This window comes from Nothoprocta perdicaria, unplaced genomic scaffold (assembly GCF_003342845.1).
Source record: "Nothoprocta perdicaria isolate Ctin4 unplaced genomic scaffold, notPer1 scaffold_117, whole genome shotgun sequence".
NCBI classification, from domain to species: domain Eukaryota; kingdom Metazoa; phylum Chordata; class Aves; order Tinamiformes; family Tinamidae; genus Nothoprocta; species Nothoprocta perdicaria.
Genome location: NW_020454283.1, coordinates 1,305,995 through 1,333,041, shown reverse-complemented (window position 1 = coordinate 1,333,041; position 27,047 = coordinate 1,305,995). Strand labels below are relative to the sequence as shown.

At 54.9% G+C, this 27,047-nt stretch overlaps 1 protein-coding gene and 1 long non-coding RNA gene across 7 annotated transcripts in view; one reads left to right on the top strand and one right to left on the bottom strand.

Moving 5' to 3' along the window:
- Nucleotides 1–2,030: 2,030 nt before the first annotated feature.
- PAX7 (paired box 7) overlaps nt 2,031–27,047 on the bottom strand; it is an 80,448-nt gene continuing 55,431 nt past the window's right edge. For 3 of the 6 annotated variants that reach the window (XM_026053673.1, XM_026053675.1, XM_026053674.1), the window contains exons 8-9: nt 6,526–6,772; nt 2,031–2,193 (exon numbers count right to left, since the gene is read on the bottom strand). In XM_026053673.1, the coding sequence (XP_025909458.1) occupies nt 2,078–2,193; nt 6,526–6,772 (363 nt within the window). In that variant the 3' untranslated portion in view covers nt 2,031–2,077. Of the gene's footprint in view, nt 2,194–4,827; nt 4,859–6,521; nt 6,773–12,068; nt 12,135–27,047 lie in introns of those variants that run through there. The other 3 variants (XM_026053671.1, XM_026053672.1, XM_026053677.1) reach the window with 2 other exon arrangements.
- Nucleotides 2,113–5,376, top strand: LOC112959622. Its single transcript, XR_003251642.1, has 2 exons — nt 2,113–2,204; nt 5,101–5,376. It is a non-coding gene; the product is annotated as an uncharacterized LOC112959622 (long non-coding RNA).

Genomic DNA, 27,047 nt, shown 5'->3' with positions numbered 1-27,047 from the left:
GTACTTGCCCACGTGGCTCCAGAGAGAGGAGCTTGGTGGCTCCTGATAAATGATGTGGGGGCAAGGCAGGGGAGAGTCCCCCAGGGGAAAAACAAAAACAAAAAAAAAGGCTGTGAAAAGAGCCTAGAGTGATGGGCTCATAGAGGTTGCATGGTCATGCCTGCTGGAGGTCACCTAGACTTAAATGGGGAATGTCTCTCCCTTAAGTCCCAACATCGCTGGAAGTAAGTGCGTCAGAAACACTAGTGCTCTGCACGTCACTTCGTACGCTGCCATTGCCAGTGGTTTCAATATTGGACTTTACAAATGGGCTCCTCTCTGGCCCAGCTTCAGCACATTAGGGTGGTGGAGCAGCACTCCCCATCCTCACCACCAGCATGTTCTTGAAAGGAGCCCTCTCGGCACAGAAGGAAGAGGGGAAGAAAGTCTGTAATGTTAGAGATCTGCTTAGGAATCATCAGGCGTCATTACCACATCCTAAAGGGAAACTCTTTAGAAAGCCTGTGTGCTCCGCGACTTAGCAATAACCCCGTCTCGTTGCCTGCTTTTATCTGAGCGGCGTGATGAGCAGAACTGCGAGACGATACAAAGGCGAGAGCGCTGGCTGCTACAGAAAAGGGGAGTGATAAATCCGGAGAACAAGATCTGGCTTAGAGTGAGAGAGGCTCCACCAGCGAAAGAGAAAGCGGAGGGGAGGAACCGAGAGATTAAACTGCACAGAGCAGCCCACGAAATGCCGACAAGCTGCACGGATGGGGAGAACCACGCGTTTCTCCTGGTAGCTAAAGGATGGAAAACACCATCGGGAAGGAAGGCGGTACAAGTAGGTGCAACCTTCTGACTGAAGGCACCTTTTCTTCAGGTTGCCTCCCCCATGACTCTGAATCCACATCCCATTCCTCATGGGGAAGCAGCTTTGAGAAAGCCCCATTAGAACAAGCACTGTTTCCTCCAGGTGGCCCCTTGATTGCAGAAGAACCTGGCTTTGTGAACCGGCCCCTTGAACAGGCATCTTATGCTCCAGACTTCCTGCTCCCACCTCAGTGATCCCAACCAGCCTTCGTGGTGCTGCGTGGAAGAAGAGATGGTCCTCACCCTTCTTGACTGGTTAGGCAGAAGCTCCAGGGCTGTCAGGTGTCTCATGGCCTTCCTCTGCACACGCAGAGCCAGGGTTTGCTACCACACCTCTTGCTGCTGCTCTCTGATGCCAAAGTCCTTGCAGTGAAATAACTTGGTCTAACTTGCTCTAACTTGGTCCCCATGAGAAGAAGTAAACGTTACTCCCGCCTGTGCCCAGGATCTCCAGTCCTCATGCAGCAAGTCATATTTACATTTTCCAAAGGTCCCAGGCTGGATGGACTTATGGATCTTGCCCCTGCTTAGCAGCAATCTGGCCTGCTTGGTCCTTGCTTTGGGAAGCCATCAGGGAGAAGAGGAGGGTAAAGCAGGGTGGGGGAAATTACTGTCACTTTAATTTATGTCTATGGGGTTTTGTTTGTTTGTTTGTTTTCTTTTTGTTCTTTTGTTCTGTTTTGTTTTGAACGAGTTCTTCTATTTGGTCCATAGGTCTTCTGTGATCCTGGTTTGCATCACCCTTAATGATCAGTTTGGTTCCTCCTTCCTATACAACATTTACCAAATGTACAGCAATGGAAAGAAAAGGAAATGAAATGAAATGCTTCTTTCTTCTGTTTTTTTTTTTCCTAACAAAGAAAAAAAAAAGATCAATTCGGCTTTGACTATGCCAACTACCTAGATCAATGGAAAGTCCTCAAGCGTGGGCAAAATGCCACTGTGGCCAGGTAGGTTGGAAGGAGGGCACAACCTCAGGGTTAATAAATGCACCCAACCCATTGTCCCTGGCCATGGGAGGAGGTGGCAGAGGCCAGGCAAGCCTCTGAGAAGGGTGCTCTTTGAGGAGCGGATACTTGGAGAGCCCTCCCTCTCTTTCCTGTCTCCTTCGCAGTTCAGGTTGGTGCTAGCTGGAAGGGAAGTGGGAAGGAGGAGGCTCCGGGGACAGGTAGATTCCCGGGAAGGCTGGTGGTGCTGCAGTGGGTTGTTGGCACAGTCGGACTCTTCAGTAAGCTTGGCCTGTCTCTACTGGTAGGAGGCCCAGCACGGCTGAATGTTCTCCCAGCTTCATCCTGCGCTGTGTCGACAGGCTCACGTTCTTGGCCAAATAATCAACAGCAGCTGAAGAAGAGGTAGGAGGGGAAGAGAACAAAATGAGGATTAGGAATTGGTGGAAATCAGGCATTTGGCATCAAAGGGTATAACCAGCAGAACCCGCAGACCGACTTGGAGAAAGATAAGCCTAATGCAGCGGCTGTCACAGACACCAGGGCTCTCTATGGACCTACTGAGAAGGCAGAGATGTCTATCATGAAAATGGTGCTTCCAGGGGAGCTGAGACTGAACGGAAAGCCAGTGACTTGAGTCCTCACCTCCCCGCGTCATCTCCCGCCTGCAAAGCCAACTGGTGTTCTCCGGATGCCAAGGATTTCAAGGGGAGCCTCACCAGTCTGCACGGGGTTCACATGTGGCTCCTCCACCGTGGGCTGACTCATCTCCAACCCTTCTGCTGCCGCCCTCCTCCACCCTTCCCAAGGGACACGGCCGCGCTCACCTCTGTCTTTGCAACAGCTCCTGAGGCCTGGCAGGAGCTGGGTCCCACCTCGACCGATGGCCCCATGGTCTGAGGGGGAAGAGGACTGGGGCACCATGATGACATTGCTCATTAGCTGAGCTTCAAAGTCTCTCCCTTTCGCCAGCTTTAATGTCTCAAATTAGATTAATAAGGAGCTGGCAGGAGACGTACAATCAGTGCCAATGAGTAAACAAATTTCAGCCATCAACGTCTTGTCAGACGCCTGCCCCAAAGGAGGTCCCTTCCAGGCACAAATTCTTATTAGACTTGTCATATCTATTAGAATTCCTTTCACGCTTCTGCGTTCCATCACCGGCATCATTAACACAGCTCCGGCCTTTGGGAACCGCAAGGACCACATTAATCTGGCATCTCTGCTCCATGCCGGCTGGGCCAGCGTGGCCTGTGTAGGTGCTCGCAGGAGCGGAGCGAGGGGACCGGGCACGAGGCGAGTGACGCTCGTGGGCTGAAGGGAGGTCTGAAGGGAGCACAGGCATCCGAGGCTGAAGGGCCTGGAACCCAGAAAGCGTCTCCTGGCCTGGGATCATGGGGTCCTCGTGTTGAGCACCAGGCCCACCAAGCTGCTATGGGGCCTCTGGCTCCGGGACATGTGTATGTAGGAGCAGGGGCTGGGGAAGACCTCAAGCTCTGGCTCTTGGACAGACTTTATGAGCTTGGCCCCAGAGATTTTGGGTAGCCACGTTGAACAGTGTCTTTGAGAGCCTGGAGGTACAGGTAGGCCAGAAGAGCAAATTCACTTGGCAGATACGTCAGCCCTGGCCATGCGTGTTTTATTTTGTTTATGTTTTTCTTTTAGTTTTTGGTGCTTCTGCTGTGTATCTGTGTATCTATTTTTTGTGTATCTGTCTTTGTGGGTGCCCATGAACAAGTCGGTGTCTACACTCTGGATGAGTTCAGATGTGTACTTAGGGAAGGAGGGAGAGCAAGGCGGATGGTCACAGAATCTGGGAATCTTGAGGTTGGAAGGGACCTCTGGAGATCGTCTAGTCCTACCCTCCTGCTCCAGCAGGGACACCCGGAGCAGGGGTACAAGGTGGCTTCCAGGTGGGTTTGGAAGCTCTCCAGAGAAGGAGCCTCCCCAGCCTCCCTGGGCAGCCAGCCCACCCATTCAGTCCACACTTCTGCAGCTTCCCCACGAGGATGTTTTGGGAGACAGTGTCAAAAGCCTCGCTGAAGTCCAGGGTGACAACATTCCTGACTCTCCCCTCATCCATCCATCCAGTCATCCCATCGTAGAAGGCTATCAGATTGATTAGACCTGACTTCCCCTTGGTGAATCCGTGCTGACTACTCCTGATCACCTTCTTTTCCCTCACGTGCCTAGAGATGCTCTCTAGGATGAGCTGCTCCATCACCTTTCCATGGACTGAGGTGAGGCTGACCAGCCCCTAATTTCCCGGAGATGAGGCTCCAGTTTCCCGACTGGTCGGAGATGTCCATTCTGTTCTGGGCACATCCAGCAAAGGACACTTGGTGACAAGTTCATCCCCCTCAAAAAAAAAAAAAATCTCCCAACTTTGTTTTTTGTGCCTGTGGGAAGAGCACAAAAGCACCGGCGCATCTCAAGCCAGAACCAGAATTATGTTTTGCTGCCTAAATACACGCTGAAAGCCAAACCAAAAGGAAAAACATACCGAATGGCCTGGGTGTTTATTTGCTCCTGTGACAGCAAAAGTGTTTACGTGGGAATGTTTCTAAAACAGAGAAGCAGGAGGAGAGACATGGGAAGAGGAGAGTCCAAAGTCTACTGAAGTTAGAGAGCTCTCCATCGTGTCCTGGACAGGCACCGACTTCATCCTCTGTTCTACGGGGCCTATCCTCACCATAACAAAAACTCATTTCTACTAAATCACAGTGCTCCCTATAAAAAAAATGCTTGTTTTTTATTTTTTTTGGTGCCACTTCAGTCCAAAGAAGAAACAAATAATTTGAACTGAACGTCTATAACTTTTGTGAGGGCCACCTCAGACCAACCAGCTTTTAGACAACATTTGGAGCGAAGCAGTAAGGAATTTAAGGAGGAAGGGAATTCAAACTATTAATGCACGGGGAAAGATGAGGAAAAATGATGATATTGAAGTCAGCTTCATGTGTTTGCTCTGACAGGACTAATTGTCAGTGAAAAATGGTTCCTTGTGTAGCGAGTATTACAAATAGGCTCATTCTAAGGGAGGCTGATGGTGAAATGAGCTTGAGCCTTGCCTTTAGTTGCCTGTATCTATATGCTTCTATACATACACCCGTGCACCCAGGCAGACTGTGCTCTTGCTTATCAACCCTACCTCAGAGCAGTTCACGTTGGCTTGCGATGCATCTGTCATGCAACGTTGGCTCTCTCGGTAGGATTTTCCAACATGCTGGTGTGACTCTCATGCCTGTGCTGGGGATCACGGTGAGTATATCTAGGTTCTCACCTTCCTTTTTTGCCCCAGCAGGACAAACGTGTCCATGACTTGCCACCTGGATGTCTCTGGGCATTGGGACACATCTGGACTTACTCTACTGACCATGCTGGCCCCCAAACATCTGGCAGCCTCTGGACTATAAACCAAGGCAGGATTCTGTGATTCATCCATTCTATGATTCTCCTGACTCCAAACCAAGCCCACTGGACTCAACCTCCATCTCAGACCCAGACCTCTAAATTGAATGGGGTTCAACAGAAAAAAAGGGAGCTCTGTGACCCACATGGGGAAAGGGGGCCAAGCAACGCAAGCAAGGCTGGGGAAGCAGTTCTTCCCGAGCACGAGGAGAGGCCCAAGCAAAAATTCCTGCAGCAAACCGAGACAAACCCTTCTTTCTCTTCCCCTCTCCTTTGCTGCTTTCCCTCTCTCTCGGAAAATTTAGTTTGTCCTCCTTATTTTATTTTTTACACACATGGGTGTGACTAACGTCTTGCCCAAGGGAATCTTTATTGAAAATACATGGTATTGGAATTTGTTTAAGATTTTTATCAATAGCACGTGTGTCCAGCCTCACATCCAGAAGCGAGGGGAAGGTCAAGGGGTCACAGATCAAACTCCCGAAAAACAAAAAAAGGAGGGGTGGGGGGAAACTGCTATTGATCCCGTCTGCCGCCACAGCCGGTTCTCATTTAGCTGTAGAAGTTAAAGACATTAAAGGGCTGTGACGGAGAGAGGAATAAAAAGCCACAGCCAAATGGAAGGAAAGGTCACTGAGGACAAGCTGTGGGCAAGCAGGAGCACTCCCGGAGGAAGAGGATGCACCTTTAACCCTCGGCGGATCACTCTCTCACAACACCACTCTCATTATTAGTTTAACACCGGCAGGTGAGCCCTTTGCCAAGGCTCGCTGGTGTTTTCGTGACCCAGGCGTTGGGAGGAGGAACGGAGCCTCCCAGGCACTGCCTTTCGGGCCCGGCGTTTGGGTTGAGGGCAACTTTCTCCAGCGTTGAGGCCACCAGGATTGGCTCCGTGGCAAAGCTGCGGAGCGAGGACCTCTGGAAGAGCGCGGAGAAAGCAGCAGCTATCGCTCCACGTCACCCCGCAACGCTCTAATGCCCCAGCCTCCTTGGGCTGAGGCGGGGTGGACTCCTCTTTGGAGGGCTTTTGGAGAAGCAGGAATTGGAGAGGGAAAAGGAGAAAAGGCCGCAAATGTTGGTCCTTTCTCTACTAGAAATGCTTTACCTCAAGTCTTTTATTTAGGACTTCTCGCATGGACTGCAAGGGTGTTTGGAAGACTATACGGATGGAGCAAGCTGCATATCTGTCTAGTGACCCCTTTCCTCTGGAGATTTTCACCCATTCCAAGGTCTTCTTAGATCCCTCCCTCTGTTCTCCTGCCCATCGAGCAAGGGCCCCACGTTCAGCGAACCCTCCTGCTCAGCGGGTACTCACTTTGTCCGTACTGTCCGTACTGGTAGCCAGCCACCGGGTCCACGCTGTAACTGGTGGTGCTGTAGGTGGGAGGACAGTAGGACTGGGAAGTTGGCAGGCTGTCCACAGACTTGATGGAGTCGCTGCGCTGGCTGCAGCTGGCCGAGATGGAGTTGGTGGTGTCTAAGCCGCCGTGAAGGGGAGAGATGGAGAAGTCGGCCTGGGGCTGCGGAGGAACCCCGCTGGGGTTGCTCAGGATGCTCATCACCTGCGGGAACACCGGACACGCTCCGTCAAGGAGGACCAAGGGAAGCAGACGGCACCAAGCGCCCTTGGGCAGTGCAAGGAGAACCAGGCTCCATGGAGAGGCGCTTCCCTTTGGCCAGGCTGGAGAACAAAAGGCTCCTTCCACTTACAGAAGATGGGCAGAGCCCTGGGGAGTGTCCCTGTGCCCAACGCCTTTTTTTTGGTGCTCTTGAAAGGGATGGGGGATAACTTTATTTTTTAGTGTTATGCTCAGTCCTCAGTCTGTGTTTGCTGACCTGCCAGATGCAACGTCGGCTCGTGCTGGTTTCCTGCCCGAGATCACTCGCCGGGGATGCAGGGGAAGGGCTGCACCGTGGACAAGGCCAGGAAGGACCAGTACCCATGCGAGAAATCCGACCTAATAACCCACACGGTCCTTTCTTTCCTATCCCCAAAAGCTGGGAGAAATTTCCCAAGAACCAGGCCGTGATGTGCAAGGGAGACCCACATCGAGACTCGAACTCCCCCAAATGCCCCGAAGCAAAAGGACTGCAGCTCTCGCTTCAGCTCCTTTCAATACAACTCACCATTTTCCAAATGCAGTTAAACCCGTGCTATTAAACTCCCTCCCTGACATAAATGAACACAGGTTTTGGGGCTCCTTTGCAGCAAACGAATGTGGAGAGGGGACGGCCGGGCGCTGCGGCGGGGAGCACGGCAGCGCGCGGATGCCGCGCGTCCGCAAAGCTCCCAATTTAGCCTAACCTCCCTGACATCAATTAAAGTGGCAAATTGGAAATACTCGGAGCCTGGCAAGTGGTAAAATGAGCCCTTTATGCCCCGGCAGCGGCCTGGTGAGCTATTGTGCTCCGGAGCCTTTCTCCGGAGGACACAAGCGGGCTTGTACGGAGCCTGGCAGCCCCCCGGCACCGCCGCGTCCCCCCCGGCCGCAGCCCGCGCTCAGCGGCCGCCCCTCTGCCTTCCCAGCGGCTCCTCCGCCCCCGGAGCGGGGAGTCCTGCAAAGACGAGGGGGCCCTAATGAGCGGCCGCCCCCCGTCTCCAGCACCCAAGACGTTCCCGGGCGCATCTTCATTCCCAGGGGCATCTTCATTCCCGGGGGCATCTTCATTCCCGGGTACATCTTCGCCCGCGGCGCCTTCTCCTTTTTCTCCCCTGCGCTTTGCAGCTTTGCGCTCTGCTGAGATTTGGGGGTTGCCCCTTGGTCCCCCCCAGAACACAGAGCCGGCCGGGCCCCACGCGGTGCAGGCAGAGGCCAAAGGGCCTCAGGCCGCCCCGGCCCCCGCGCGCGGCGCCCGGATGAAGCCGTCGGCGCGGCGCGGAAGGAGCCGGCGGGACAGCGCGCCCCGGGACGCCGCGGAGCCGCGCGCACCGCCGGCATGGAAAGCAAGGAAATTGCCGTTTCAATAGGCAGGAGCTGGAGCGGATTAGCGCCAGCAGCAGCCCCGGCCAGCTTTTCCGGGGGGTTGCAAGTAGACCCTTCCCGCCTGCAGGCCGGGGGCACCGCGGTGGGTTTTGCCAGCTGCAGAGTTGCCTGCAACCTTCCCCAAAAGCTGCCTTGGGCCCTCAGCTCTGGCCTGGGCACGGATGCTCCGTGCGAGCCCCTTGACGCCGCCGGCTGCAGCCGTGGCTCGCGGTGCCCGTCAAGCCCACGGGGCTGCGGCGCTCGGCACGCGCGGCCTCAGCTCGTGATCGCGGGGAGAATCGGGTGCTTCCAGCAACGAGGCTGCTCCCTGTCCTATTTTTGGAAAGCTCCGTCCTCGCCAGCGCCGAGCGCGGATGTTTCCGCCTCTCCTCGGGCTCCGTCCCTGCGCTGTCCAGGTCTCACAGTGCTGCTTCCCAGGGACATGCCGGGATGCACGGGAGGTGGCGTGGGAAGGGGAGAGGAATTAGGGCAAGTGGAAGCACTTAGAGAGCGAGGGCTTTTCCAGCGCTCTTCCTCGTGGCCGTCTCCCCCAAACGCTCAGCTGCTTTATATTACGCAGGGAAAATAAAAGGGGTCTTAAAGCAACCAGACGCCCTATTAACACTTCCGCTGCGCTGCGTTTTGGAAAGAAAGAGCCATGTAAAGCAACTTTCCGAAATGAAATCCAGGTTCCCGCTCTCTGAATTCGGGTGGGGAGCAAGACCGGAGAAAACGCTCGCTCAAACCCCAATGAAGAAATTAATTGTTGGATTAATTAATCGGCCTTTTAATCAGTCCGAGTCAAACCCGGTTGAAATCCCAGCTCTGCTAACGACTCCCAAGAGCTTGTGCGAGTCCCTTAAAACTCATCTTGACTAACCACAGCCGTGAGAAGGTGGCCAAGGCAAGTTCCTCTGGAAACCCTCCGCAGAACCCGACCCGTTGAAGGACAACTTGTCCCCTCCCGAGACCCACTTTCGAAAAGCACGGGTTGAATTTCCCTCTGGAAATCCGCAGCAGAACAGAAGGATGAGGGGGTTTCATCAGGACACCAGGGTTCTGATGGTGTTGGAGAACAGTGTCCTCTCTCCCCAGGACTGTAAGGTACTAGAAATAACAAGGACGAACCAGAGATTTCCACTCACGCCTTGCTCCACAGCCACCAGCACGGATAATCCTACCCAAGCCCTCCAGCCTTCTTGCTTCAGCTGGATAAACTCCCTTTTTTTCCAGGCAACTTTTGAACTTTGGAAAGTCTGGAGGCATCTGGAGAAATGCCTTCCTCAAGAATGCCAAGTCCTTTTGCCTTTCCTCGGTGACCTTGCTTCCTTATAATTTATTACTTCTTGGTGCATTATCATCACTAACTAAAAATCAATAGGCACTTCACATCTGTAAGGCTTTATCTGGAGGGAAATCTGCTCCCTGCCCGTCACCGTGACTGACAGCCGTCCCTTCCCCTCCCTTGTGTCGCAGGGATCGCTCTCCCTTTCCYATCTCCTCTTCCCTCGCTGCTATCCCAGATCAGTCCCAGGCTCGGCGCGAGCTCCGTGCTCRGGGCTATGTCCATAACGGTGCTTGGAGGCTTGGACCCTTCCCGGAGGTCCCTTGTCGTGGAGGGGAGAGGGCTCTGGATATGTTGGGGACACCAATGCACAAAGGACCCTCGCGACGACAGCGGCGGCGCCCGCCTCCCTCCCCAGCCTCCTCTCCGCAGCTCCCCCCTGTCCTCCCCCCGGGACGTTTCATCGCTCTCGCCCATACTTTAAAAGAAGGGGAGTTTAAAAAAAAAAATGTAATTAATTCCCTCCATTTCTGAGCTGGCCCTCAGGGCCTCTGGCCGTGGAAACGGTAGCGGGGGAAATGTGCACCCTTTATGATAAACGAAGGCGGCTTGGGGAAGGGAAGTGCAATTAGGGCCTTCAATGTGGGCGATCAGGCCTCCAGATTTGAGGYTGGGAGGGTTTTTGGGGAGGAGGTGACGGGTGCGGGGGGAGCTGCAGGGCCAGGTGGAGCCATGGGGAGCGATGCCGGGAGGCGGAGAAGGGGCCACGGGGAGCAGAGCAGCTCAGCGCGAGCGGCCCCAAAGCCACCGGCGCCGCCACACGAGCCCTTTGCAGACCTTGGCCTCCAGCACCGGGTCCTCCAGKCCCAAAACACCCAACCGGGACACCAGAGACCCAGGTGGCCCCGGGACACCTCGGCCCTGAGAGCCCCAACCAGCGCTTGATGCTGCCGTGTCCCACAACCAGCTTGGCCCGAGGGGAGGCAAACTGGACACCAGAAGCGCCTGAAAAGGGGAAAGCGGCTCCAGGATCACCAGGGCTGCCATTTGTAGTGAATTCTTTGGGCGGGTCACGAGCTACCCAAAGGTTCTTAGCTGCTTTCCAGGTTCTAGGTTCTTAGCTACGTTGTRGGAACCCAGCTCAATCTTTTCCATCGTTGCTTTGCTGCCCGTTGGGCTAATCTGTTCCTTCTCTGGCRCAGAAGCCGACCCTTCCTCATGTTAATGCTTTTTGATCTCCGTGGAGTCATTTTCGCATGGTGGGAAGAGGACGAGTAGATTATTTTACACATACATTAAATGGAAACCAAATGAAGAGGTGACTGTAGGACTACTGAAAGCTGAAGAAAGGGTTGGGAGGAGATAAATACAGTTTCCCCAAAGATCTTCACTTGAAAGGAGGATAAATATATGCAAATATGCCCCTAGGTAGGACTAAAATGACTTATGTAGCAATCACTAACACTGCACTCACAAAACCAAGCAATTAATTTTGAATATTTTCTAAAGCACCAGGCCTGCCTGAGTTGTATCCCCATGTGCCAAATCAAGGCAGTAAGTGTACCCATTAATTGTGGCTTTGCAACCAGGCCAAGGAGCAACCAACTACACAGAGCTCCGTGTTCCCTGTCCCTAGAAACCTCTGATCCAGGTGACCGTAGTCTCCTCTGCCTAACGGCACTACGGAGCCACCGGATTCCCTTACCTCGCGCTCAGCGCAATGACAAGGATGCAAGGCCAACGCCAACGGTTGGGTCCATCCAACGCCCRCTGGACAAGGATTTCGAGGGCCGAAGGGAATGATGATACAAGCACGGGCCAACCCAATCTCACAGGCTTTAGATAGCTCCCACCCAACCTCAGATCCTCTGTGAAAGCAGCAGCTAGGCTGTTGATCTAGGGAATGCTTATGGGCTTCTTTGACTGCACTTTTCAATAACCTCAGGAGCATTTGGGCTAAATATTTGACTTCTCACTAAAATCAGCATGTTACTGGAACGCTTGTACTTAAATTGAGTAGGGATGGACAAGACTAGAAACCACAAAAGCTCCCCACAGATGGCAAAAGGTTGCTATAGGAGGGCTCCAGGGCTGACCTGACTGCTGATGTACAGTAGAAATACTTCATTTTCGTAACCTTTTGCACTTCAAATGGGAAAGCAGGAGGAGACAAGTGAAATGACTCTCCCAAGGACATAGAAGGTGAGCTAGATGCAGAGCCAGGAGCAGAACATTCCTGAATCCTTTCCRGACAGGTTGGACCACCCCCCTTTTGAAGGATCAGCGATGGTAGCTCTGGGGATGTTCTTCACAAGCAGTACCTTTTGCCAGCGAACAGTAAAGYCAAATATATCATCAATGCCCTTACACATCTGAAGGGATGTTTCAGGGCCAGGACACAGCAATTGAAATGGAGATGACTGTTGGCATCCTAAGATGACCCTGGTCGCTTGATGGATGAAGAGCTGCCCACGCTAGTGATGGAGAGGGCTCATGGAGTCGTGCCGGGGAGATCAGATGGAGTCAGGGGTGCAATGGAAGCTGCAGCGAGGCCAAGGCAGGCTGAAGAGGGGAGGATTGGGGAAAGAAAAGGCGATGGGAAGTTATTACCTGATTGTTCAAGGCTATGGTGAGGTTCCACCGGGAGCACTGCATCTTGTTTTGGGCACCCTGCTTCTGTAGAGACGTACAAGTTATGGAGAAGGTCTAAAGAAAAGTTTCTAAAAGCTGTACAAAAGAAGGGGGAGGTCTTCGCTAACAATGGTGAGAAAAAATGCTTAAGCCTGGATGGTCTGGGAAAGAGAAAGGGGGCTCTCTGTGCGGTGGAAATACGTTAGGATAACCAGAAGCACCACGGGACTGTCTACCTGGGGAGGGCTCTGATGAACCTTGTRGTAGAAGCATAATTTGGAGGGGAAAGGGGTCGGTGCTGCTGGAGAATTGCATTAAAACCTGCTTGATCTACAAACCACCCCTGGCATTAGGGCACCAAACTCTCCTGTCGTTTAGACAAAAGCAGAGAGGGAAAAATCTTTAGCCTGGGTAACTAGTGAGGAARCCAGAAGGCTGCTGTGGGCTGTCCAAGGCAAAGGGGTCTCCAGTTYTCCATTTCACTAACAGGCAAAGCCAGTGGGGACACGGGCTCGCCCCTGCCAGAAGCGAGGCAGACTCAAGCCAAAAGGCTGAGCAGTCCCTTGCCAAGCTGCAACATCCAAAGGGGGTTGATTTGGGGGCACGACTGAGCACGTCCCCTCTGAAAAGCAGGTTCCTCAGCCATGTCCCTAGCTGTGAGCCGAGGATGTGGCCCGCTGGCCTCCCTGGAGCCGGGCTGCTCTATCCCAGAGACGCTTCTGGATGGTTGCACCCACATGCCTGGAGTGCACGAGGCCTCTCAAGCYGCTGGCTCTTGGCAAGGATTCCGGAAAGAGCTTTCTTGGAGCATCAGGGCTGTGTTTAGCCCGTCTCAGGGTAGCCCACCTTGCGCTACGGGCCGGCTCGGCCATCGCTTGCTCTGCACCTACTTGACCATTCTTGGGCAAGGCCACCCATGCAGATGGGGAGGAAGGACGGGCTTTGGGGGCTGCAGGAGAGATTCGAAATAGCCTCAAGTTGACAAATTTCCTGCTAAATCAGCCCTAAATCGATTCCTATACACCAGCTGATGGCGCTAAGGGCAGGATGGGGAGAGCACCCAGCTCGGCAAATTAAACCACTTTGTGACCATGGATCCTTCCCCCTGCAGAGACCTCTCCCATCAGCTGCTCCACAGAGACCGACAAAGACAACCCCAGTCTCACCGCCCGGTGCCCCCCTTCCCTCCTCCTTTTCCACCTCTCCCCCTGCTATTTACTCCTTTCCGAGCCCGGGCTGAGCCCATGGGCGCTCGCTCCGCTCGCCGCCCGCTGCCGTCGACACGGCTGCCGGAGCGCGGGCGCCGACTCGCCGCTCGCAGGCGAGATCCCCCCGAGTCCCCCCGAGTCCCCTCCCCTGCTCGCCTCTCGCTCGCTCCTTGGAAGCGGCTCCGGGTGCCATGCTACAAAGAGCCCCCGAGAGGCAGATCCCAGCCCCAGGCGAGGCTGCTCGCCGCGCTGATAGTCCCGCGCATCCGCACTGCCCGTCCCCGCTCCTTGTTCTTTCCCCCCTCTCTTCCCCCTCCTTCTTTCTCTGATCAATCGAGGGCTGTAATCAGTTAAGGTCCAGCTTAACTGCAGTGTAAGCCACACCAGTTAAGCGAAGCCAATGCCTCCAGGCTTCCCGTGGTAAATACGGAGAGGTCATGGGGAGATGAAATGGCCCCGATAAGTTCAGCAAGTGCAAGGCTGGCTCGCCTCGCGCCGAGCGCTTAATAACTCGAGCTGGCAGAAGAAGGGAAGAAAGAGAAAATGAGAGGCGCTTCCCGGCACCAGCTCCCGCTCGCTCGCTCTCTCAATTCCAGCTTTCCCAGAGGGGTCTCGGTGCAGTCTGGAAGCGCGGGGTGCTCTTTGCAGCACAACCAGATGAATGAGCGAGCCTGGTCGCCGGCTGGGAGCAGCCTCATTAATTTCCGATCGTCCCCGTCTACCGCAGGGACTGGCTCTCCAAGGCAGGGCCTCTTCTTTCTGTCATCGCTAGGAAAAGAGCAGCTGCTGGCTCCGAGGGAAAGGCCTTTTGCTGCCCTGTGTAACGCCACTTGTGCTCCTCTCTGCTTTGCTAGGGAGCAGTGGGGAATTTTCAGATCTACCGGTGGCTTAAACAGGGGCTGCTCTTACAGCTGAGATGCTCCAGCCAGCAGCCCCTTTCCCTGCTCTGCTCCAAGCTTTTCCTTCCTCTCCGTAAATGTACCATTTGCAGAGATGTTCTAGGGGAAAAAAAAMCACCCTGAAACCGAGCCCCTTGTCCTGAGGATGCGGGCGATGCAATCAGCCTCAGCCTAAGCACCTGCAGTGCTGGGTACTTGCAGCTTCACCACGCGCTCCTCAAGCTCCTCAGCTGGTTTCGGTGCGGAAACCCCGGCACTCACTTTGCCCTCGGGCATGAGAAACCCGGCCCGATTCGGTCCCCAGCACATCTGCACCCCACTTCTCCCAGCTCTTAATCCCAAGCTCATGACTCCAGGTGAGCGCCACATTGATGTGTGGATACAGATAGGACCGTGTTGGCTCATTTCTAATTAGACATTGGCCCACTGGGCATTACAGATAGGGGGAAAAAAAAMCCCAACACGTGGCATTTATTAAAAACCATGCAGGCACACAAAGAGACGAACAAAATCTTTAACCACAAGCGATAAGAAAGCCCTAAAGCATTTTAGTTTAGATAAGTATCCCWGGACGCTGCTTCCTCCAGCTCTCAAAGCTTTGGGGCTGGAGTTTTCCTCTATGCAGTAGGAGCTTGTTTGAGCAGGGGATGAGATTTCCTCTTCCTTGGGTGTTTTGGCACCGTYGCCCCTGGCCTTTGCAGAGCTTGCAGGGCTTTCCCAAAGCCCTTGCTGGCAGGAGAAGCAGCTGAATAATAAAGTGATGGTGTAAAAGTACGAGAAACACCTCGTGTTAACGAGATATCGTGGCTCACATGCCATTAATGGTGCTTCCTTCTAATCTGCTGCTCAAACTCACTTTTGGTTATGCCCAGTGGTACTCTGATACAAAAAAATGCCTTTTTAGCAGTTATAACACGCCTAGTACTGCATGCTGTGCAGAACAGTTTGCTCCAGTCTCGAGCTCGGAAGAATATCGGTTCTTACAAGAGCTGCTGGATGGGCTGAAGCCACCAGGAAGCCACCTCCAACACTAGAGGAACAACACTCCTCCTTTCTAAAGCCCGGCTTTTCTTACTGGTGACATTCACTACCTTAAGAAGCAGGTTTTAAGAAGACACGAGGACGAAGGGCAGCTGTCTGCTGGCCAAAGCGCGCCCGTGCCAAAGGGAAGGGTGGTTACCCCTGTAGAAACGAAACCTCTCCCAAGACAACGCGGTGACAGCGGGTGCCCAAAGCACCGTGTCGCTCGGGCTCCTGCACGGACGCCAGCCAGAACCCTCAGTATTAACCAAGCCCCTGATTTAGACGCGGCTTTTCTCGGATGGAGACGTCTCGATGGAAGGGCTCGCAGCAATGCAGACTCCGCTACCTGCCTCGGCTGCACAAACTCCTCGGGCCGGCTTTGCAGGTCCCGGCGCTTGGAAGCATACGAGGCACTGCTGATCCCGAGATAAATGGTGGAAAAGGGATTAGAGATACTTAGCAGAGGAGAGGGAAGACTCAGGAAGGGCTGATTATTTTCAAGATATGACTATTTAAAGATAATGATTGCATAAATTTAATTAATGCATTTTCATGCTGCAAATGGCCGTTTTGTAATTAATGTATCTGGCCTCGCTAAGCATGGGAGATCGCATCTCCCCCCCCCCGCCCGCGCCGGCGTCCCCCCCGCCGCCTCCYGTTTAATGAAAGACAGAAAGCAGATGACAGAAACAATTTGTCAGCCCGTACGGGTGTCAGATGCCTAATTGGTTGCGCTGAGTTAGTGCCGAGGGAYGGGGGGGAGAGGGTCGAGGCTGGGGGATCTCTCCCCTTCTCCCGGCCGCGGCGTGGGGGTCTGTTTGGGCGGACGGGGCGGCTGTTGCTTGTTAATTGATGGAGCTTTGGGGTGCGTTGGGGTGGGCACCATTCAAGCCCCCAGCTGGGGCCATTGACTCTGCGCTCGCTGTGGTGCGGAGAGGAGCCGCTTGCCGTCCTCCAGCCGCAGACAGGCTGGCAAGGCCGGATCGGGTGGGACAAGGAGCATCCCCAGCCCCTCGCACCTGGAAACGGCGGCTGGGAATKGGAAATCGGCTGGAAATCGGGAAATCAAGGGACCTCGGCTCCCTGAGATGGCCAAGGGCAGCGGGACCCATGGCTGCAAGCAGGAAGGCGGCTGCTTTCCGTGTTTCCCCCCCTCTTTCCAAGTATTTCTGTGAATCCACGGCACGCAGCGTGCCTGATTTCGTGCCTTTAGCACCCTGCGCTTGTCACCCCGCAGCTGCAAAACCCCGGCCCGGGGAGGGTGAAGGGCTCGAGGCCGCACGGAGGTTTATGAGGGAACAGGAATTCCAGCGCCACTGATTCAAGGCCCATGTCCTGCTTCCAGGTGGCCTCCCCCTTGCAAGGAATGATGCAGGGACGAGGGGAGCATCAGGGACGAGGGGAACATCAAGGCACGAGTGCCACGTGGCGCCGATCACTTGGTGCACCTGGACGGATGGTGCACCTGGATGGATGGCTCTACCGCAGAAGAAACACTCCAAACAAGCCCCAAACCAATCTAGAAGAAAAAGGATGGGATAAGACTCCAGATTCCTGAGCTGATTCCCTATCAAGTCAAGAGCTACAAGACCAGCCTTCTAAGTCTCGCCCATTTTGCAAGTCGCTGACATGTTGGGTGAACCGGACAGCCCCTAAGTGCAAGGCCAAGCATTAAGACCGACATATGTACTCAAAAAAACAAGTCAAAAACTCAATTCAACAACCCACGGCCACYTTGAAGCCATCTCCTTTCCTCCAACTCCGGTCTCCAGAGTAATGCAAAAGCCCCTGGATGCTGCAGGTAAAAGGAAGAAACTGGAATCATGAGTCCCTTTGGAGAGCGTATCTTGCCTAGAAATTTAACCGATATTTAACATTTCGTCCTCATAAAAAGTCTATCCTCTCTCCTCACACACACGCTGCCACACTCGCTTGCATAAATTCAGTTTTCTCCTGATTTTAGGGTGTAAATTGCTGGGCCAGAGCGGGGGTGTTGGGACGAGCACCCAGCGCTTGCAAGGCTCATGCTGGCCAAGCACGGAGCCGGCTGCGGGGAGCCGTGTCCCTGTCACCCTGCTGCTGGCAAATGAGCTCCACGGCGAGCCTGGCATTTATTAGGTGACATACAGCGACCGTCGCCTCAAATCAGGCTCCGCGCCACGGCCGCAAGTCTTAATCCGAGGCGTCACGGGCRACCGAAACGGGCCGGGATAGGCCGGGGCTGAGCGAAGGAGGAGAGAAGTGGAGCTGGAGCGGGAGACGGTACCTGGTCCTAACCCTCCCTTGCAAACCCCGTGTGATTTTGGGGCTGTTTCACGCACATTCAGGCTCTCCCAACCCCCATAGGCATCCGAGCAGCTTTTGCTGTATTTCAAATGCTGCATTTTGTATTTTCAAACGGGCATAAGCCACGGTTAATGCCGGCGAGTGCCTCCCGATTGCAAACGCGGCAAGCGCTAAATTTGGGTTGTTTAGAGGGGAAATGCTTGAGTTGCCGGCAATGGGTGGTGGGTGCGGGAGCCGGGGAGGGGAGCGGAGCTGGGAGACGCTCCCTCGCGCCCCGGCTCCTCTCCGGCCCAAATTAAATCGCCGAGTTTAATGAGTTGCAAAGGGCCCYGGATTACACGGGGCTGCCGAGAGCGGAGCAGCGCGCTGGAAAGCATGAAAAACCAGGAGAGAGAAAGAGAGAGAGAAAAAAAAACCCCTCCCGAACCCCGAACGTCAGGGAAGAGAGCAAGTGAGAAATGTCAGGGCAAATTGCTCTTGACAGTGTTAATATCTGCACCTCATAGCAATAATTACATGTAAATAAATAGTGAAATGGCTCTCAGCTGGAGTCTGCGCCGCGCGTGCAGATGCCGCTAACAGCCAGCTGGGGACCTCTCGCTCCTGCGCTGCCCCGGCCCCCTTCCCTCCCTCCTTCCCTTGTCCGCCCCGTTTCGCCTTCGCCRGAGCCGGGACCGCGCTCGGCAGCAATTCCCGCCGCCCTCCCCGGCGCCGGCATCGCTGCTGGGGGAAAAACGCGCTATTTTCAGTCCCTTGCGAGGGGAAAATGGGCTGTGCTGGGTGGAGGTCCCAGCCCCGTGGGCTCCTCCAAATGTCAGGAGGGATGTTGCTGTCTGCCTCCAGCACCGGGATTATGTTCTCCTTATCGCCAAGGTTGTCTTGGTTTCGAAAGGACACAGGAGAACACACGGTTTGGCACTGGGCTGCAAAGGATGCTTCTGTTCCACAGGAGACTCATCCCCTACCGCTCGCAGGAGCAGCCGCAGAGATTCATAAGCCTGATTTCGCTTAAGCTGGTGTCTCCAACCCATGTCCACGTGTGAAACATGCTTTTGCAAAGCCACATCAATCCGTGTGGCTTCCYGAGGTGCAGGAAACCGGGAAAGTGCCCTGCTCCACGCAAAGGAAAAAGGTCGTGGCGCCCTGCGCATCCCTGGGGCTCTCCGTGAGGATCCCTCCCTGGGCTCCCAGGAGGCAGCCCAAGAAACGGGGAATGACGTGCTGAGGGTGAGGATGGAGCGAGCACCCACGGGCATTCCCAGCACACCCCAAAGGCAGGGTGCGAGAGGGAGAATCCCAAAGCTTTGCTCAGCCGAGAGGCAAAGCGCCTGGGATGCCAAAGTTGCATGGATTTAGGAGGAGAACTCGTTAAGCACTTGGGAGAGAGATTCGCTGAGGACTGATAGAAAAACTACCTCCTGTTMGGGAGGTCCTCTCAGCTGGATGTAGTGAGATGATCCTTGCAAGGCATCTTAGGGCCTTTGTTGGAGAGGAGCTGCTGGACTAGGCAAGGGTTGGGGTGCAGCTACTCCAGCCCCAGGGCTGTTGGGGCTCTAAGGACCAGGCAGGAGGCGGATTTGAAGGCTGAAACTAAACCTCCTCCTTCCRCACAAGCACAGGGCTGCTGAACGTGGGAGCTCTTCAAGGGGGAAGAGCTTTGGGGCCAGCAGGGGCCCTTGACTGTGCCCAAGGTCTCTGCTGATGAGGTTCCTTCCTGASGCGCCTCAGTTCAAGCAGTATAAATGATAGGGTGTCTTGTGCCTTGCCCTTGGAGATGACAMCCGCACCCAGCGTCCGGTGGGGAGAGAGACATCCCAGCACGAGGAGAGCCTCGGCTCCCGCCACGGAGCTCTCGGAGGAAGCCMAGCTCCTGCTCCCAGCCCCGCGCTCTTCCAGCAGCCCCGCTGATGCAAAGCGGCATCACCGCGGGGCCAAACAGCGAGACCCGTGCAAAATGCAAAGAAACGCATGCAAAAAAACGGCAGCAAGCCGCGCCGAGAGGAGGGGAGCGCGCGCGCCCGAGCGCCGCCGCGCGCCCGGGAGCTCCGAGGCTTTTCCTCTCGGCTAATGAAATGCACAACAACACCCCGCGCTGCACCGAGCAACAAACACAGCGCCATTATTTGGAAAACAAATATGTTCTTTAGAGCTTCCTGGTTGTCAAACACCTTTTTGTTTAGCTCAACAACTAATCCACTTATCGGAGGATAAAGCTGCCAGTGAATCACCAGGATGATAAAAGCATGCACAAAATTAGCAAAAATTTGCCTATGGCTCCTGCACATTTAACAAACACCAGCTAAGAGAAAAATGATTCCTCTTTTTTTTTTAATAACTGAGATCCCCAGGAGAGATTCTGTCAGATAGCAGCTTTTATTTTGCTCGCAGTTTCTTTTTTTTCCCCCCTTGCTCTCGCGCTTCCCGTATAACCCAAGCACTGAGGCTGGGAGATGCTGGCAGCTGATAGCAAATCCACGCTGTAATTGACAGCATTTGAATGAGCAAGAGCTGGAACCAGGCGAAATTTTAATGCATTTTTTTTCTATATATATAGAGAGAAAAAAAAAACATGCTCAGGTATTGGCTGCTTTTCCAGGACTTTGGGATTGCTGGCTGTTTTCCCRGTCGCAGGTGTTAACGTCTGTAGGATGCAGGATTGGTCCTTCTCTGGTCTGGAAGGTTTGGGGAGGGGGTTGAACCCCTTGGTGGTTCTCACCTCTGYATTCCTGCGTGACAGATCCACGCTACTGTCCCCACTCATGGATGGGGAAGCTCCAGAGCTGGTAGCAGGGACGCAGGTCTTGTGACACCCACTCCTCTGCCACAGCCACCAACCCAGCTCTAGCCCTGACCCTTTTTGCTGCAACCTTCAGAGAGGCTTTGCTCCCAAGCAGAGAATTATCAGGGGCAAACACTATTTACCTACTCTGAAGTTCCTTGTGCTGTAGAAACCTTGGCAGCTTCTGCAGCAGAGATCTTCTCCAGTATTTCTGGCCCCACCTCTGAGCCAGTGTTTCTCCTCAGAGCTGGATTCATGTTCCCTTGGAGCTCGCACTCCATCTGAATGTCTTAGAGCTCTGGAAATCTTCCTCTTTCCCACTGAGACACATTTGCAGARGGGTTGCTGGAAGAGGGTTCCTAAACAGCCCTAAAGGCTACAGACTCCAATTTGGGACTGGAATCCATTTGGTTTCAGAGTCTATCTCCACATTGAGGGCATGTTGGGGTGTCTTGTCTACATCACCCCATGCCTACGGAGGCTCAGAGGGATTTTGATAAGAGTTTTGGGGAACTTAGAGGAAAGACTGGTTCCAATAAAGACAGAGTTCATGTCTCTACAGTTTGTGGAGTCACCAAAGAGTGACTCAAGACTTCTTAAGTCTCACTCAAACTCTGCACAGATTTTACCTTAGCAGCCACCTTAGTCAAGTGTAATGAACTTGGACGATACTCTCTTTGCTAACTCTAAACAAGGACAGTCCAAAAGGCAGAACGAGCCCAGCGCGACCACAACACTGTCTTTAGGCTACCATGGCATGTACTGGGCCAACAGCCCAACTGGGCCAACAGGTCAACTGGACCAACAGRTCAACTGGGCCAACTGATGCCCTCAGCAGCCCTGCCAACGGGCATTGAGAATCGGAAGCGTTGAAGCCTTCTAGCCATACCCTTCTGTCACAGGTCTTTCAAACAAGGGGAGAGGGAAGATCTGCAGCCATTGGAGCCACTGYGAGAGCGGGAGAGCGAAACGCTTTCCCATGGTGTTCTCCTTGGCCTCCCCAAGCTTGGCCAGGCTGGAGCGGGAGCGCAGCCACGGGAGCGTTCCGGGGCCCGGGAATTAATCAAGAGGCACCCACCTGTCAGGCTGGTATCTGGAACTAAACGGAAACACTTGCTACGCGCGACCTCCTGCCCTGCAGGCAGGCCCGTGGCTCTGGAGCGGGCTGAGAASCCCTCCTGCACCAGGCACCGTGGTGAGACACGGCTCGGGGAGCGGGCGAACGGAGCCGGGACGCGGCGCGGGCGCRGGGAGGAGGAGGTAGAGGGTGCCGCTCATGTGTGGATGGACAATCATCTGGTGGGGCTGGGAGAATCCAACTGGCGTGAGGACACGGTGGGTGAAACCACAGCACCCAACRGCTTGGCCAAGCAGCCACCCCATGCACAACGCTGTACGTAAGAGGAGCTGCACAGAAAAAGGCACTGGAGCCATTTAGAGCCCAGCGTCCCCAGGACCTTCTACACTCCCCGAAGGGTGGGATTTGGTTTGCAGCGGAYGGGGGGATAGGTCGGGGCGAGCTCATTAGCAGTCCTGCACGCGCCTCCGAATTAGCGGCCCTGCTCACGGGTTGTGAGGGCCAAGACTCAGCTCAAGCAGGGCAAGCTGCGGCCCTGCCAGCTCTGCCAAGAAACATCACAGAGCCCTGAACGCAGGACCAGGGGGCCACGGAGCTGAAAATACCAATCTTAAGATTAAGGTGTAGGATTAAGATCTTAATTCTCAAAGAGATGAGGGGCTCTTTCAAATGCAAGAATTGCTTCTAAACTCATAAGTAGATGTAAAACGGCTCTGCCCTGAGCCCAGAGGCAGGCGATGGGAGAAGCGAGATGTCCCCGTGATTTTGGCTTCTAGATTTGCTGATTTAGGGCTCCTGGGGTGCCTTGTAGGGCACCCGTTGCCACAAGAAGCCCCAGCCCTGGAGAAAAAAAAGAGCAGGACGGAACCAGATGCTAGTGAACAGCATGAGGCCGTGGCACATCCTACGAGATCCCATATACACAAAGAGGGACGGGTTAGCTTGCTGCTCCACAAGACTCTGATGTTTCCAACAAGCATCCTGCTCCACCTGCTTCTTCCTCGCCTGAAACAACCCTCTTCATCCTCCTAGCAGAGGAAGGCAGCCAAGCATTTAAATAACTGAGGGGCCAAAGTGTCTCTCTTGAGAGAGGCCCCGATCCTGGCGCTCCAGGTCCCTATGGTGTCCAAGCGCTCAAGATCCTCGGAAACCTCTGGGTTTTAAGTGTCTAAAATGAGCCCCCTTACCCCCGCTTGGAGGAAGCCAGGCGCTCCACGTGCTTCCTCCCCGTCCTCCTCCTCCTCACTGGGGCTGACGGGTCCCAGGGCAGCCCGGTGCCCTCTCCGGCCCCACGTGCCGGCCTGGAGCAGGACACGGAGCCGGCGCCGCGGGAGCTGCCGGAGCCGGCGCCGGCTTTCCGGGCCCGGGGGGGATGCGGACCCCATGTGGCTCCTAATTCGGGGCTGGATTTGTGCTCAGCTGCGCACTCTAATCGCTAATTAAAGGTTTGCCATCATCCGCCAGCAGCTGTTAGTGTCCTACAGGTCGATCCCCAAGCAACACGCTGCTGAGCCAGCGCTGCCGCTCGCAAAGTTCAGTGCATGGGCCCCGTCCAAGCCCTCCCCATCCCCAATCCCAACCCACCCGGGCATTTATTCCCTCCTCGGGAAACGTCAGGCGACGCTCCGCTCCTCACCACCCCTTCTTCTCCCCTGCTTGCCTAATATTTGCAGTTAGGCCCCAAATATTTTATTTCTTGTTCCCCCTCCCCTCTTGTTCATTCTTCTTTTTTTTTTCCCCTTCCTTTTCTTTTCTTCTTTTTGAATGAAAAAATGATATTTTGTGCCTCCTGAGCCCTGCCGCCTGGGCTCGGCGGCTGTATCAGCTGGAGGAGCTTATGAGCCTCGTCTCCTCGGATTTAGACTGAAATTTTGATTTTCTGCCGCGCTCAGATAATGCGGAAATCCTGTTCCCCGATATTTACTGTTTATCAGCGCGGCGCAGTTCCGGGGGGAAGGGAATCCGCGTCTCGGCGTGTCCCCCGCGCTCCCCGCCGCCCCAGCCCGCATGCTAATGCACCGGGATGCGGGACGCATCCTTGCGGGAGCCGGCGGGAAGAGCTGCAAGGAGGGTCCGCGGTCACGGAGCAACCTGCTCCTCTCCAGCCCCAGGTCAAGGGAAACACCCAAGGTCGCTCCCAGCTTCCTCAAGCCCAGGAATGGGAAGTGCCGGATCCGGGAGCGCCGCATCAGCTCCCGCTTTGCTCCGCATCCCTGCAGTGCTGGACCAGCCGCCTGCCCCCGTCCCAGCACCCATCCATCCCCATCCCAATGCTGCACCCTCCTGTGCGCATCACCCTCCTGAGCCCTTACAAACTCATTCCTGGGAAGGAAGGGAAGGAAATGGAAGGAAAATGGGGGAAAAWATCAGATGTTTTTTAAAATAAATAAATAAAAGAGGGGGGAACAGGCTCGGCGAGGGGGACGGGGAAGATGCTAGAGCTCATCCAGGCGCTCTCCGCTTGCGCTGCTTGCTCGGCTCTTTGGGTATAAAGTGACTCCGCTTCTTATGGAAACAGAGAGGCGGTATTAAAAAAAAAAAAAAAAAAAGAAGAAGAAGGAGGGAAAAAAAAAAACCCAAGACACAGAGAGCTTCCTTATCTCATGGAGACAGTTGTCAGGAATCACTTTGACTGAGTCGTTTTGTCTCCATGCTTTTTCTCGCTGTCAAGCAGGCCTCAGGACATGGATCAAAGGAGAGGCGCCGAGCGCGCGCTGAAACTTCTGATCCCTTCGCGGTGCCGCGGCGCGAGCGGCAGACAGCTCCGCTCCACATCAAATGGAAGCGAAGGGAGAGGAGAGGAGAGGGAGGCAGGCGGGAAGGGAGAGGGGGAAGAGGAGCTGGCAGAGAGGCCCAGGCGGCGGCGAGGGAGAAGAGCCGCTGCCTTCGCGCCCTGTCCTCGGCCCTGGCCGCCCGGCGAGGGACGGAGAGCGGAATACTGCGCGGGATGGGTGGGATAACGCCTGGGATGGGTGAGATACTGCCTGGGATAGGTGGGATAATGCCCGGGATGGGTGGGATACCGCCCGGGATGGGCGGAATGCCGCCCGGGATGGGCTCGGGCTGAGCCCCACGCTGGTTCTCTGGGCCCATTCCCACCCGCTCGCCGGTGGCCTTGCTCCCTCCTGTGACCTCTCCAGTTCTTCCCGACCCGTTGCCCGGTTGTGCTCCGCGAGTGGCTCTCCCTTCCCTGTCGCTCGCTCCCCATCCCTCTCCGGCTGCCTTGGTCCCACAGGAACATCCCGCCTGCCCCCTCAAGGCCCACGGCAGCGAGCTCAGACGCTCCACACCTCRTACTCGCCCCGCCGGGTTTCTCGTTTTCACCATCCTCCCGTGCCCGCTGCCACCTCCCCAGAGACCCCATGACCACCCAAGGGGACGGGGCCTCCTCTTTGCACTGCCCAACGGCAGTGCCCACACGGCACCTCGCGGCCAGCGCGGGCCACAGGCACCGGGCGCCTGTGCACGGGGGCCCTTGTGCACCGGGGCTCTTGTGCACCAGGGCTCTTGTGCACCAGGGTCTAGTGCACTGAGGCTCTAGTGCACTGGGCTCTTGTGCAACGGGGCTCTTGTGCACTGGAGCCCTCATGCACTAGGGTCCCCTGCACCAGGGACTTGTGCATCAGGGCTCTCGTGCACTGGTGCCCTCGTGCACGGGGGTCTTGTGCACTGGGATCTCGTGCACTGGAACCCTCATGTGCTGGTGCCCTCGTGCACTGGGGCCCTCGTGCACTGGGGCCCTCGTGCACCAGGAGCTCGTGCCATGGGGCCCTCGCGTCGCTCGTTGCGGTGCTGCCGTCCCCGCGCGCTCCCTGCCATGGCTCCGACGGCTCCCTGCGTGGCGAAATGTCCTCCGAGCGCCGCTGCACGAACCGCTAACCTCTCCTTTGCTCTGCCGGCCCTGGCACGCGAAGGCACCATGTCTGCATCTCCCAACCAAGCCCCTCTGACCGTCCCCAGCCCCTCTGGCCATCCCCGGCCCCTCCGACCGCCCCTGGTGGGAACTGCAGCAGAGGCGCTGGAAGGGGCCGATCACCCCGGCACCGACACCAGGACCCCCCGTCCAGGCTCCTCTCCCCAGATTCCCTCCTCTTTGCCCTTCCTTCCTTCCTTCCTTCCTCTATTTCTGGTGTTTTCTCCTTACTCCCCTTTCCCCCCCCGTTTTCACACTTGGATTTGGAAACACTGCAAGTCCCAGCAGGGCTCAGCCAGGATCCCTTGAAACTCAGGATCAAGTTTCCAATGGATTCGGAGGCTCAGCACCCTACCAATTGCTCTGCCCCTCTTCGGATCTCTGACATTTTAAGTTACTACCTTTAAAGATACCAATCTTATATTTTTTAATGCTTTTCAATAACACCCGGGCATGCAAAGCAACTAAAGCAGCTCCTGCAGCCTCCTCTCCTGCATCCCCCGCATTGCAACAAGTGCTCCAAGKGCCTTCTGCAAACATTCCTGCGAGGAGGGACCGGCTTGTCCAGCTCCAGTTTGGGGCTGGGGAGGTGGAAACGGGCTGGCACCAGATACAGTTTCACTGCAGGGCCAAGATTGACAGAAAACGTCTCGGCCCCTCCGATGGGAAGCTGCCCCTTCCCAGCCCGGCTCCCTCGCTCGCACGAACGGCGTCCGCAGGAATCAGGCAAACAAATACGGCTCTGCTTTCACACGAGAAAAATGTTCCCTTTTCGCCTTGCTTCTCGCAGGGGCGTCTTAACTGACAAGAGCAGATGGGCTTTGTTTGGTTAGATTAAAAAAAAAAAAAGAGAGAAATTTTAGAGGAAAAATCTACCAGCTTTCCTGGGACGTGTGGGTTGGAAGTTTACAGCGAYGGAGCATTTGATACCGAGCGGGGGAAAACGCCAGCTCCTCCCTGCGATAAATCCGCACTTTGTGTCCCTGTTTTGCCATCTCTCCGGCCAAAAAATAGGGAAGGGACGAGCCTCCGTCGGCAACGCAGGGTGCAGGGAGAGCTGCAGCATCCCGGGCGCTGCCAAGGGGCTGCAGCGGGAACGCAGGGATGGGAAAGGGCGGGAGAGAAAACAGGGAAGCGAGACGGAAAAAAAATAAAGCCCTCGTGTGGGGCGGCACCCAAGAGCGTCCGGGGTTAAAGACTATTAGAAGAACATGTCCCTACACTAAGATAAGCCGGAGAAATGAATCCTTATCCGTCCAAAAGCAACCCTTTAAAAACCGAGCGAGAGAAGGGTCTGCTTTCAGGGAAACGGGGAATCCTTAATGCTTCCTCCCTCAGCAACTGTAATGCCAGGATGTTCCCAATCTGCTTTGAGGGATGGAAAGATTAAGAATAATAAAAAAATTGCAATAAAATATGTGTGAACGAGGGGGTAATTGTGGACAAATGCAGCATTCAAATTCATTTTTCAGCTCTTTTACACACCATTTCAATCTTATTTTCTGCTTGTTAATGAGATCTTGTTGGTTGGGGTGGGCACGGCTGCCCAGTATCGCTTGGGTAATTGCACATAATTTTCTGTCTACTAGTGATTTGCATCAGATTTTTTTTTTTTCTAATTCTTTGCTATTTAAACCCCTTCCTCCCTTTCACCCCCTCCCCACCAAATCTCCCCCTCTCCTCCGCCTCTCCTTTCCCCTCCCCTTCTCTTGGCCTGGCAAGACTCATTTTGAATGCTTATTATAGGCACAGTGTCTCTGACAAAAAAAAAA